This window comes from Polypterus senegalus, chromosome 15 (genome assembly GCF_016835505.1).
Source record: "Polypterus senegalus isolate Bchr_013 chromosome 15, ASM1683550v1, whole genome shotgun sequence".
Classification (NCBI taxonomy): Eukaryota; Metazoa; Chordata; class Cladistia; order Polypteriformes; family Polypteridae; genus Polypterus; species Polypterus senegalus.
Window position 1 is genome coordinate 734,533 of NC_053168.1, and position 13,367 is coordinate 747,899.

General features: G+C 44.3%; 1 protein-coding gene across 1 annotated transcript in view; it reads right to left on the bottom strand.

The window, feature by feature from the left end:
* The window catches only part of osbpl10b (oxysterol binding protein-like 10b), a 91,692-nt gene that overhangs the window by 61,627 nt on the left and 16,698 nt on the right, over nt 1–13,367 (bottom strand). Inside the window, 2 exon segments of the mRNA XM_039737172.1 lie at nt 2,393–2,587; nt 6,268–6,330. Of these exon segments, the coding sequence (XP_039593106.1) occupies nt 2,393–2,587; nt 6,268–6,330 (258 nt within the window).

Consider the following 13,367-nt stretch of genomic DNA (forward strand, 5'->3'; position numbering starts at 1 on the left):
TGATGACTGAAGAAGGTCACGTGATCACGTTTGGCATGTACAGCGAGGTCTGAAGTGGAAGGAGAAAGTTCAGCAGAGCTCAGTGGTGTTAGCAAGCGCTGTGGCTGAGAGCGAAAATGGAGGAAGAGCAAAATAGAGGCAGGTGAGGTGTCCTCTGGTCCAAGACAAGCCTGAATGTACACAGCGGCACTGGTGTGAGGGTAGGGGGCTTCAGAGATTTAAGCCCCTGATCGTTCAGTCCATCATGCACAGTACAGCCCCTGATCAATGTTACCCCCGCATATGAATGTGTGCGAAAGCCCAAAGGGAACCTCCACTCTTCAGTTTTATATACATGTAAGACCACGTGTGACAATCACATGGGGGGCAAAGGCCCTGATAGCTGCCAATCCTACAAACACTTCTGGACCGGCGGTGTCAGTTTCAACTCCATTGTAATATACGTTCACATCTATGGACCTCCATAGTTGGTTACATTTACATGTGTGTCACTTACTTTGATTAGGGAAGCCCCCTATCAATGCCCCCTCCCTGCACTCTCCTAAACTCTTTACATGTACATTTTCATCTGTAAATTTAAAAGGATGACCACATACAACTGAAGAAAAACACAAAGAACCTCCCGGTGTGAACAGCGTAAAGGAATGAAAACAGTAAACCTCTAATAATGAAGACAATACACACTCCATTTCCCATAATTCTACTGGCTTTATTTGTCTCATTTCAAAAGAATAAACTCTCAGGTAAAACTGTGTTTTATATCGACCAAGGCACAAAGACCAGCAGAAATCGTCCAGGAGTGAAACATTCCTGCTGTTTTCAATCACGTATGGCGTGTGTTCAAGAGCAAGCAGCTCAGGCAACATACGAATATAATGATGATGATGATGAGGATGATTTTTATTTCTTATATGACAGACACCCTAATCCAAGGCGAATTACAACGTCCACAGCACAGGTAGGTGAAGAGCCCCCCTCAGGGTCACACCGTGTCAGTACCAGGACTTGAACCCACAGCCTCAATGTTTGAAGTCCAGAGCCTTAACCACAACACCACACTGCCTGCCAGTAACGTTATAAATAAATAAATAAATACACAGAAAAGCACCAAGTTAAGCACACAGCACTTGTGATACCCCTGATTAACTGACAGCTCTCTAAATGAGGCCCCCTGTTGTATGAAATTTAAGAGCAAAGCTGAGTAACACAGCTAGAGAGCCGTCTGTGAAAGGCACTATATGATTATAGATAGATTGATAGAAAGGCCCTACATGACAGATGTGAAACTTCCAATGTAATAGATAGGAAAGTCACTGTATGATAAATAGAGGTGAAAGGCACTATATAATAGATTGATAGGATAACACTACTGTAGATGGACAGACTTTTCTGAAAGCCTATATGTAACAGATATGAAAGGCATTAACTCTGTCATATAGTGCCTTTCCTATCTATCTATCTATCAATCATATTGGGCCTTTCACACCCGTCTTTCTCATTGATGTGTCTGTTTCACATCAGCCAACCTATATAGTGCCTTTTAGAGTTCGTTCTCTATGAATTTTATGCGATGAACGTTCTGTGAAAGTCTTTACTGCAGATCAGCTGCTCCAGGTGGTCCTAGTAATAGAGGATCACTAGGGGGCAGCAGGTTAATGGAAGTACCACGAGTGACTGGTATAACTGCTAGATGGCAGCACTGAGTGTAATCAAGGAGACAATGGGGCTCCTTGGGCACAATGGAACAAGATGCCACCAAGAGGCCCTGTTTCTCAGTAACTCCTGGGTCGAGTTCTCTGCTCACTGCCCTAAAACTGTGCACCCCGGACCCCCGAGCGCTTTAGCAGTGAGCTGCCACTTAAAATCGTGTCCACAGTCAGGGTCGCAGAGCACCTGCACCCACGTTATCAGATTTGTATTTCCCGTCATGGTCAGGGGTCACCTTGTAAAGTCCTCTGGCTGTCTCTGTGGCGTGGCCCCCAGTTCCACTGAACTCCTCGCCTACTGTATGTCTTGTGCTATGTGACCTGTGACACAATGCCAGTCCCCAGCTGCACTGGTCTGTGTCTGATGATCCCCAAGTTCCCTCCTGTGCCAGGTCCTCATTATAGATGGTGACAGCCCAGCTCTTCCTCAAGTCGTGCCAGTTGCCCTCAGTATAGTCACATACAGTACATGCCCTACATAAGCACATTTGCGGGCAGTGATTAAAGAGAAGCTCCTAACATTGGATTTGCATTTCACTGTCTAACAGCAATCTGGAATGTCCTCCATGCGGTAAGTGACCAGTAAGAGTCCAGTAAGTGATGTGTGACACAAGGCTTGACATTACTGGCAAAGTCTTATAAAAGCATAAAACATCCCAGAACAGACCCCCGGCACAAACTCCCACCTCTTTGACTTCAAGCAGGCGTCCTGGGTACTGGTTCTTGGCCCTGCGGGCCGCAGCCGGAGACTTGTGGTGGGTGATGGTCACAATGCTGGACCCTCCGCTGTGTGGCAGGTGCTTCTGATTGCTTGGCGATGCGGAGTTTGATGTGCCATGAGGGAGCAAAGAGAAGCTCCTCGCCCTCCCGGCAGTGTTGCCCTGAAAGTCACAGCAGAAGAGACCGTCACACATGGTATCTCCTCACACCCTCCCCCACTCGCGCTCGGCACCTGAATGAGCGGCGCCAGGCCACCCAGCCCCCGACCGCCTCACCGAGTGACAACTCGAAAGATTGATGGCAGAGAAGAGCTTACTCAAGACAGGAGTGAGAAATGGGTGATGGCAGCAAACACAAGGCAAAGGCGGCCAGCAGACTGCTACTGCTGATTGAGAAGTTTCGGTACAGCCTGGAGCTCACTTCCCAGTCCAGAACAACGATCACCTATTGAGCGAGCGATCAACGCGAAAACCTTAAGAGCAAAATTACACGGAGAAAGCGGCCGCCCTGCTGCTGCTGGGACTCCATCCCTGTGCTCAGTTCACGTCACTTGCTGTTTGTTTCTTTACTTATTTCTTTGGAATTGTTTTGTTTTGTTTATTTTTATTAATGAAAAGTTTTTGTTCATCTCTCTTTTTATGCTTTTTTTTCATAAAGCTGTTTCCTTGCTTCCCTTTTGTGTTTTAATTTATGTCAGTTTAGTTTGTCCTTTTCTTTGTAGTCTGCACATTGAGACCAAGGGGGGCACTGCACTCTATATACAGTACGTGTCCACACACACACACACACACACACCTGTTTATGGGGGCCCAGCAGGTCAAACTGCGCCACTAGTTGTTTGCTGCTTGTTTTGCTCAGCTGCCATTTTGTGTTTCCTCATAAATTCTTTGATCTTCCCCTTTGCTTTTCCCGGCTTTTTGACGATTCCTTTTGATCTTTGGTTCTGTCTTTTGGTTTTGTTGAATTTTGGAACTTCTGCCTTTTCTTTTTGGTGTATTCTTGTCATGATTTTCTAAACAGTTCAGGGGGCTCGAAAAATAATTCATATATCGTTTGGGGGTCCAGTGGTCACAACGCATCATTACTTATGCTAGTTACGTTTTGCGTTCTCTCGTGGGGACATTGTATTTTTTGTGGCCAGGGCTGTTTTGGAACTTTTAGTGTTGATGTTTGCTAGGTGGATGTTAGAGGTGACATCGGGGTCACAGACGGCATGACATCACAGGTCAAGGGGACTTCCCGCTTTGTCCAAGTGTGTGAACTCATCCAAAAGCTCTCGCATTCCCGTGGTTCTCAGCTTTCGAGTTCGTTCTTTCTTTCTTTTGACTACGACTTTCTGTGATTTGTTTTTTGTTTTCCACTCCTCTCGCTCCTCGACCATGGCTGCTGTTTCACTCCCCTGCTTGCGTTTAGTACTTTTGTTACACCTTTGGCTTGTTCATTCTGAGCTCGTTGCGGCTCCCTATTCAAACTCCTCAAACACACTGCCGTGCTTGGCAGCTTCAGCCCCAGTCCTTGGATTACTTGCTGTTGTCATTTAGCAGTTCTGCAGCCCCCCGGCGTCTTCCTGTAACAGGCGGCTGCTCCTGCACATCTCCTCCAGATTGTCTACCTTGAGACCCTGCGATATTTTATATTAAATGATGTCGTAGTAATGTCGTGGGTGTGGATTGGTGTCTATCCATATTGATACACTGCAGTGCAAAAGTGCCTCTCTTAGCATGGCATCGACTGAAGAGGCACCTGCTGGGCCTTTCAGTGTGACTGCTGCCCCATTGTGTTATTGTAGCCATAATCACATTGGGTTGGGATGCCAGTGCTCGGACCCTGACTTGAACGTCTTCATTGCCACTCATGGCTGTCCTTTCAGGTGGGCTGGTGACATATGAAAGACTAGAGCCCCCTACATTAAATACATTTTATGGTAGCTTGAGCCTAAAACGAGACAAATGGGGGGCTGAAACCCCTCATTTACTAACTAGTGGACCTGATCAAAGTGATGAGCCGGGCCCAAACACAGTAAGGCCCATCCCTCCAGTGGTCTCCTTGGCTCGTTCTGCTGAATGGACGCGTCTGCTGCTTGGCTGTTAAAGCAAGATGCCCAAAACGACTGAATGGAGCTCCACTTCACACACGAGGCGCGCTTGCTTGAGTGGGCGAGAGGAGCAGATGGCCCAGATTCGGCTCTCTGCCTTGGCAGCATATTGTTGAGTTTTAAAACAGATTGAGAAGAGCAAGTTGTGTGCCTGGCCGCCCTTCATCTCACTCATCAGGAACTCACAAACTCAAGACCATGACGGCGGACGCTGGCACCGCTTGAACGTCATTCAGGGTGCCCAGTGCTGATGTGGTGCTTCTTGTATCACTAAAAAGGAGTTTTATTGCCTAAATGGCCTTTCACTGTGTCTTATTCTGAATGGCTGCAGCCCACCATTGTTGCCACGTACCCAAAGTGGAGGATGGAACTGGAAGCCAAACAACAAAACAGTCAAAACTAACTAAGGTCCAAACCAGAATCATGATATCACAATAATAATACTGCGGAAAGTTTAAAAGAAAAAAAAAAAACCAAAAACTCGTAAGCACCCACTTCTTCTTAGCTACACTTTAGTTTTAATAGACCACACCATCCTCAGATTCTTCAATGGACTTGCTGCCTTTACTAAGCTCGACTTCCTCCAGCAGCAACACCTGATCAAAGTCCTGTGCAGCCCCCTGTGATCCTCGAAGGAAGGCGGGAGTCGCACTGCGTCAAGCCCTCCGAGACAAACCCTAAGGACCGACTGAAGGACACTTCTGTTAGGTAGGTAGCGTGCCCACTGGGGGCTGACTGGGTGGTCTTTTGGCCCCCTGCAGATTTTTTTTGTCACCCTGGCCATCTAACCTCATCATCGGCCTCATCTGTGGATTGTGATAATATCACATTGTATAGAGCTGTGCTCTCAAACTCCAGTCCCGGTGGGCCGCCGTGGCTGCAGGTTTTCATTCTAACCCTTTCCTTCATTAGTGGCCTGTTTTTGCTGCTAATTAACTTCTTTTGAATTCATTTTAATTGAGTTGCTCTTGAAGACTCAGACCCAATAATTATTTCTCTGCTGATGGTATATTTATGTGAGCTTTGCTCGTATGGATTTATTTTTGTTACTTATTTATTGTTTTCTTTTTTTGATTTTCGTTTGTTGTTCTGTTAACTTTCTCTTTGCCCTCCTGTAAAATGCTTTGAGCTGAGTCCATTGTGTGCTATGGAGGCAAACTGATGATGACGACGATGAAGCAGTAAAACCTCCGCATGTGACGTGCATAAAGACTCTAATTAACACGTCACCCAAACTCGTTTCTTTAATCATCACATTGACCCTAAAACACAGAAACTGGGAGACTGCAGTGTGCTTAATTAGACCAGGAGACCAAATGAAAAGAGAAGACTAAAAACCTTCAGCCACCGGGGGGCGTCAACACAAGTTTGACACCCACTGCTTTAGAACAAAAGACCCTCAAATAGCAGATGGGACAGAAAATGTGGACGGATTAGCGGAAGGAGCCCTTTATCCAAAACCCAGTACAAATTACACTGGCCCCCCCACTGACTCCCATACCGGCCCATGTGTTGGGGGTCATCACTGGACTTTTTGAAGGGGTTTATGTTTTGTTCATTCACTTATTAGAGATAAAGAGAGCACTAAATTGACTTTGCTTATTCACAAAGCAGGCCGTGTAGAAGGAGAAATGACAAACCGTTTAAAGAAAGAACACAGAAGTCGTCACTGAGGTGACCTCGGAGATAACCGATTGGTAAGAACTTCACTCAAAGGCCCGGTCACCATCAGTATCAGAGACTTACCAGGCTGTCCTTTCTGTTGTTGGCCTTGTCCACACACAAGTTTTCATCCGACTTTTTTCTTATCTGGATTAACAAATAAAAAAAAATACAAATCAGAAGCTCTGGAAACGTGCAGACACTTCTGTAGACCAAAAGACACTGAGCACACAGCAATAATCCAAACAGAAATAAACTCTGAGCCGCCAAATTTCCAGATGGTTGCATTGTTTCTGAAATTGAATATGGCTGCTGTGAAGGAAAACACAGATGAGGCTGGCATTGCAGCCAAGTTGGTTGGTGGTACCCGCCCCAGTTGGAATGCCACAGGAATGGAAGGACACCGGGTGCCGCATTCCCCTGGCTGTGTCCCTGCACGATAGTTGTACCTCCACTTGGGGGCCACTGGAGGGAGCTGCCGGGTGGAGAATCCCCCTTCACATGGAGGGTCCACCTGACCCAGAAGTGCTTTTGGGGCACACTTATGATGTACCAGAAGTGCTCCCTGGATTATCTTCAAAAGAAAGCTCCACTCGTCTGCCAGGCGAGTCAGAAATGGGAGTGGACGAGGACAAGGTGTCTGAGAGTGGTCTGCTGGCTTGTGAAGAGACCCTGTGGTGGTCTTCAGAAACTCTGAACAATTATGGTAGCACAGAAGGTGACATTGGGACAACACAGCGGTCAGCTCACAGGTCAACTGCATGGATTCGTATCAAATACTTTTCTGTTGAAATATTTTCAAGTGTTTGTCATGTGATTACATTTTTGTTTGTGGTTTATTTGGCTTTGTTCTTTCACTCGCCTTGTGCTTTGTGGGTGGAGCCACTCTTACGTTACTCCGCCCCTATATTCTCTCAGTGACGCTCGGCTCATTGACAATGTGGTTCTCCTTTTATTAATTGCGATTTGTGAGTGCTGATTTGGAGGTTACTGAACTTTTACTATTATTCTGATTTTTGCTTTTGGATTACGGTATGAATTTGTTTGTTCGGAATTGCCTTTTTAGGCAAACCCTGTCATCTTTTTTTTGCCTTATGTTTGCTGTTCTTTATAATTGATAGCAAAATACCCACGCTTTGCAGCGGAGAAGTAGTGTGTTAAAGAAGTTATGAAAAAGAAAAGGAAACATTTTAAAAATAACGTAACATGATTGTCAATGTCATTTTTTTGTCACTGTTATGAGTGTTGCTGTCATCAAGGATTTGATTGTCATTATTTCTTTCAATCAGGTTCATATTTGGAGGACGTGTTGTGTTCAAGTTACATTCCGTGTTTGTCAACCTTTGTAAAGATAACAGGTTTCATTCATCGAAGTGTTCACTACCCAAATCGCTAAAGGCAAGGAGGCGCGTATTTTGAACGAAAAGGGAGAAGACAGCGAAGAAGCGGAAAAGTGAGAAGGAAAACTGTTTAAATAAAGAGCTGGGAAGGTGAATGGAAAGAAGAAGCCAGCGGTAAAGCAAGGAAGACTCCGTAATAAGGATGGTTGGGTGCACGTAGAAGGTGTAACAATAGGATTGTTAAGCCTTATGATAATGATCCCGCACGGAGGGTTTAGAGAGACGCACTGGGAGAAGTATAGAATAGGGAACCCCGTGTGACTGTTGTGCTGTTCTCCTCCGACAGCTCTGCATATTTGTATGCACCTCTCTAAACTTGCTTCACTGGTTCCGCACACAGTTCGGTCACGTATAAGGGAACTTTTAATCTCCCGGAAATTGCGTGTGCCTGCTAACACTTTCAGATCTGTGACGTAGTCGTCTATATTTTCTCCCCTTGCCTGATTTCTTGAAAAAAATCTGTACCTCTCTACAGTTTTGTTTATGTTCGGGTTGTAATGTTCATCAAATTTACATATCATCAAGCTCATGGTTAACTCATCAGGTCTTACATCACCGGTCAGCGCCTGACACAATTCTCTGCCGCTCTCTCCAATAAGATAACGGAATAATCTGACCTTAGTGTTTTCCTCTGCCTCCGGCATTGCAAGTTCTGTGAATAATCTGAACGTGTCCTTCCATGTTCACCATGACTTCGCCAGGTCTTTAGCATCGAGGCTTAATGTCAGCCGCCGTCTCAGACCCTCCATTTTCCTTTCATGTGAGCGTCTCCGCGTCCTGAACTTTTAACAGCAAACTGGCATGACTTTCGGCGCAGTTCCGTCACCTATGCTGCCACCATGTTTCTCTCTCGAGATTATTAAAAGGCACAGACTCACGCTTCCAGTTTATGTCTGTTTATTTCACAGTAGTTAAAGCCAGAACAAAGTCAGTTCACGTGAGCCGCTTGGAGTACATGCATCGAAGGTTCTCAGCTGTGCTTGTGCTATGTCGTGTGATCTTGAGATGTCTGCGGCTTTATTTAATGTTAGCTAGGACCCGGTACTTAAAAGTTTCTCGCTCACTCTTGCTGAGTTTGTGCCTGACCATCTCATCTTCGTTTGCATAAGCACAGTCCTTCACCCGCGAATATTTTGCGGCAGCTTGTCTATTGGATAACTGCTGACGGACGGCCTTATATGGGCAGGCACAATTCCGCCTCACATGGTAACCGAGCTGCAGGCTATAGCCGTATATATGGACAAAAGTAGGTTCCAGTTATGACCGTTACGCGTTGAATTTCGAAATGAAACCTGCCCAACTTTTGTAAGTAAGCTGTAAGGAATGAGCTGCCAAATTTCAGCCTTCTACCTACACGAGAAGTTGGAGAATTAGTGATGAGTCAGTGAGGGCTTTGCCTTTTATTAGTATAGATAAAAGATTTTTTGGTGACCTCCTCCCTCTCAGGTCAAAAGTTTGTTACAATTTCCCTCTCCCTGGAGGGTCATTCTTGCTCTTTTTATGTTTTTGAACTGTGTGTCCAGAGTCTCAATTTAGGTTTGGGTAGGCGGAGGCCTGCTGTTTGCCTGAGGCTCAAGCCTGCCGGAGGTGAAGCTTCTATTTGGGCAGGCCAGTAAGGTAGCCTGGTTTGTTTTACAGGCCTTACCTGTTTTGCTATTTTGGGGAGTCAGAATCATAACACATGGATTTTTCTGATTGTTTACGAATGTCTGAAATTTGTCCTGTTTTTAAGGATTATGAGCTGGTGTATTTCACTGTGGTTTGCCTTTTAGGTGTTTTTTTGCCTTGTTTACTTTCAAAGACTTGCTAAATACATTTTTGAAATAAAAAGGAGTTTGACGATTCTCCTCCGATCTTTGATTATTTCCAGTCTGTGTAGGCCGAAGCCTGATTTTGAGTTTGGCGGTAATCTGATTTTTATTGTGGGAGTCTAAGGAGCCTGGAGCTAGAATTTAGAGGCTGAGCCTCTTTAACAGCCTGGGACCCTGCGGGAGTCACAACAGAGGTCATGCGTCTTTATCATTGGTAGTGAGAGCTTGTCCAATTCAATCCAAAATATTTCACAAGACTTTTACTTAACGTCATTTGGGCACTTGACATTTTTGGGTTTGGTGTTTTGAGTGTTGTTAACATATTGGGCTGAGAGACACAATCTTGGCCTTTCTCGTTTGGACTTTTGGTTTGTTTTCATCTCCTGATCGTGTTTCGCTTGTCCTGGTGGTCAGCCAATTTTCTCTTACTAGCAAGGAAAATGAAAGTCCTGGGGCCTCATGTATAAAATGTTGCAAATGTTGCTCACATCGCGATGTATAAAACCTAAACTTGGCATAAAGCCACGTACATTTTCACACCCGTTCAATCCCTGGCATATGCAAGTTCTCTGCTTGGTTTTGCACATCCAGCGTCAAAGCAGTGCTACTATTCCTGTGTAGCTTCCCTTTATTTTTTATATTCACATCCCTGATGCGGCTTTATCAAATGCACTGAAATTAACTGCAGATTATTACTTTAAAGCATCTCATTGTAATCAACCCATAACCATATAATGGTGCCCAGAATGGCCAGACTATTCCAAATACCACAGCTGCTTTAGCGTTGTCACTCTCAGTGCACTGCTCGAAGTATTTAACCCACGGTATCTGAGTGTGGAATCACAGCTCTACAGCAGCTGATCAGATTTTTGGTATACAGCATCGAGCACACGCTGCCTCAGCCATGCGCACAGTCTATTTGAACTTTACCCATACAGTACATCAAATGCTTCAGAGCCTTTCCTGTAGGGTCCTCGTGGTTCAGAAACAGTTTCATCCTAAGTGCTCTAAATGCACTCAATCAGTCTGTCAAGTGCTCTTTGTACAACTGTTTGTACTTATAAGTACAATCACCTCACTGGAGACTTGCACTCCAACTGTAATATTGCACAACGTGAGCCACTTTATAAAGTGCGTGTTTACAGGTAATGACGACTGGCTTCTAAGTCGATTTAGATTTCCAAGCACTATCTTCTTGGAGCTCTTTATATAATTTTTAAAATAAAATGCAGTAAAGCATGTTTATTACATTATACAGATAAGTTTTAAACTTCATTTAAATAATGTGTATTGTTATTCAACGTGAGGACATGGTGGACAACGGTAGCAACGAGCTGGCGCCTCATTCAGGGATTCTTGCTGGGGCTGGCGCGACCTTGAATGAATAGAATAATTAAACATGTACTACGAAGATATTTCAGTGTTCCATAAAAGCTTTGAAGAATCTGCGTTTTAAGCTTACAGATGGCTTGGCATCTATTACAGTGCCGATCGTGTAGTGATTGGTTAATTGGAGAAAGAAAAGGTAGGACAGGAACTGGAGGTTAGTACGTTTGAAAGAGACAGTACTGCTGCAATAAAGTATTCCATCAAAGGTCGCGCACGGTGCAGCAAGCATCTTGTGTGAGACATGAACAATCACTGGACAGGGCGCCAGCTCTTCACTATCACTGCACCACCGTGTTCCTGTGTTTAATAACATGCTTTAACTCCTATCATCATGAAAATAATATCAAGTATACATCTCAGTACAGTGGAACCTCGGTTTACGAGTGTTTTGCAAAACAAGCTAAAATTTTTAATACATTTTGACTTGATAAATGAGCGAGGTCTTGCAATACGAGTAGTATGGATACGCTTTGCCTACTGAGCGCCATGTGATCACAAGTGAGCTGATGGTTCTTCTCTCTCGTGTGTGTGTGTGTGTCTGTCTCTGTCTCTCTCTCTTGTGCGCGTGTGTGTGTGTGCCTGTCTCTCTCGCGCACGTTCGCACACACGTGTGTGTGTGTGTGTGTGTTTCTGTTTCTCTCTCTCTCTTGCGGGCAATCATCTGCTATTCTCCATCTGAGTCGGTGTGCTTCACTCATATAGTCAACATCCGTACAAGCTTATACTGTTTACTACAGCATTGTGACTGTGTGTGTGTGTCTGTGTGTGTGCTGTGACGTGCCCCAAAACACAAAGCTGAGTCTCAGTACTTTAACAACACCAGCTTTATTCAGCTTGAAACAGCAACAGCGCGGTTATTTATTGTAGCGGGATCTGCCGCTTACAGCATGTCCACAATCTGTTTGGATTCGCTTTTACGCCAAACTGCTATAGCGCTGGGAGACTGTGATTGCTTTGGGACGCTCTTCCACGTGTCGTCCCGTTGGGTGGAATGCCGCAAGAGTTTAGAAACTCACTCACACCAGCCATGATTCTTTTCAAAGGTAAAGTGCAGGTTAATTTGTTTTATGTATTTTTACTTTATATTTTGTATTAATCATTTTTATATGAATAGTTTTGGGTTGTGGAACGAATCATCTGAGTTTCCAATGTTTCTTATGGGGAAATTCACATTGATATATGAGTACTTTGGACTACAAGCACGTTTCCGGAAAGAATTATGCTCGCAAACCGAGGTTCCACTGTATTTCATTTATTCAGAGAGCTGTAATATCACGAATGTCATGGATTCTGTGTGCTGTCGGAGGAAGAGAAAGCCCGTTTAAGAAGCACATAGTGATTCACACACATTGAGAACATAGAAGAACACGTACAAAACAAAGCATTTAACGTGCTACTTTAGTTACGATGGGATTTGAGAAACTAGTAAATTAAACGATTTTAAGATGAAGTTTATGATGTTCTACTTCAATGACAAAATAAAATATGTGATTTAAGTGGAAATTTTGAGATTAAAGTTGACATTTGGACATTTTTTCCCACTGTGTCCCTATTTTTTTTTCTTTTCTCTGTACCCTAATAAGCTTCCATATGACTCTCAGACGGGTGAGCTACGACTCGCCTTTTCACAGCGACTTTGCTATCTGACCACTTCTTTTTTATTTCGGACACTGTGCGACTTTGTGAACTTGAACTTTCGAGGTTTTCCGGCACTCTGTTACTCGATCAACTTCCTTTTGTTGTTTGTACCACTGCTTAAACCAACAAATAGTACATTTTTCTTTGTCTCTACTTGGTATTTGCTGAAATTCTTCTTTTTCCCCTGTGCTTTTGCCATTGTCTTTTCACAGAACGCAAAACATAAGGGGCTATTTATATTGATTTGCATATTCAAAGAGGTGGCATTCTGGGTGGAGTCTGGTAGTGGCATCTGGATTTTTTTGTGCATACGCACATTTCCGCTTTTATCTGTACGCCATGTTTTAGTGTGAATTTTACACACGCCGTTATGCATGAAGCCCCAGGTGATGAAATGTTAAACCAAAGGACTAGTAAGGGCCAAACCAGGGGGCGCAGGATTGTGCGCCAAAGCCCAGTGCACACCCCAAAACCAACTCTTAGAGAAGAAGCCAAGAGAGAACACTCAAGAAAGGCCACAAACTTGGAGAAGGAGAGCATCTGTACTGCCAGTGCAAGAGGGCAGAGGTGGAATAAAAAAACAACCAAAGAGTCGTAACCGGAGAATTCAAAAACTAACACTACCTAACAATCACTAATTTAAAACTTGAATGATTCGACCTGCGTGCTGTTGACTTCTGGGAATGGTCTCAACGCTCCTCAAGTCTTAGCAACCAGTCTCCAACATTCCATTAGGAAATCGGGAGAGCGCGAGTCATCTTTAGCAAAGTAAAAAGCAAGTGTGTCCTGCTAGCGTACTAACGAAAGTAAAAAGGAGAAAAGGCGCAGTTGAAGGCAGAAGAAGGGGCAGCCCAAGAGAAATGACAAGACAAACATCAAAGTCAAAAAAGTACTTGGAGGACAGAGGGGGTTTTGTACAAGAATGAATGTCAAAAAGGATTTTTGG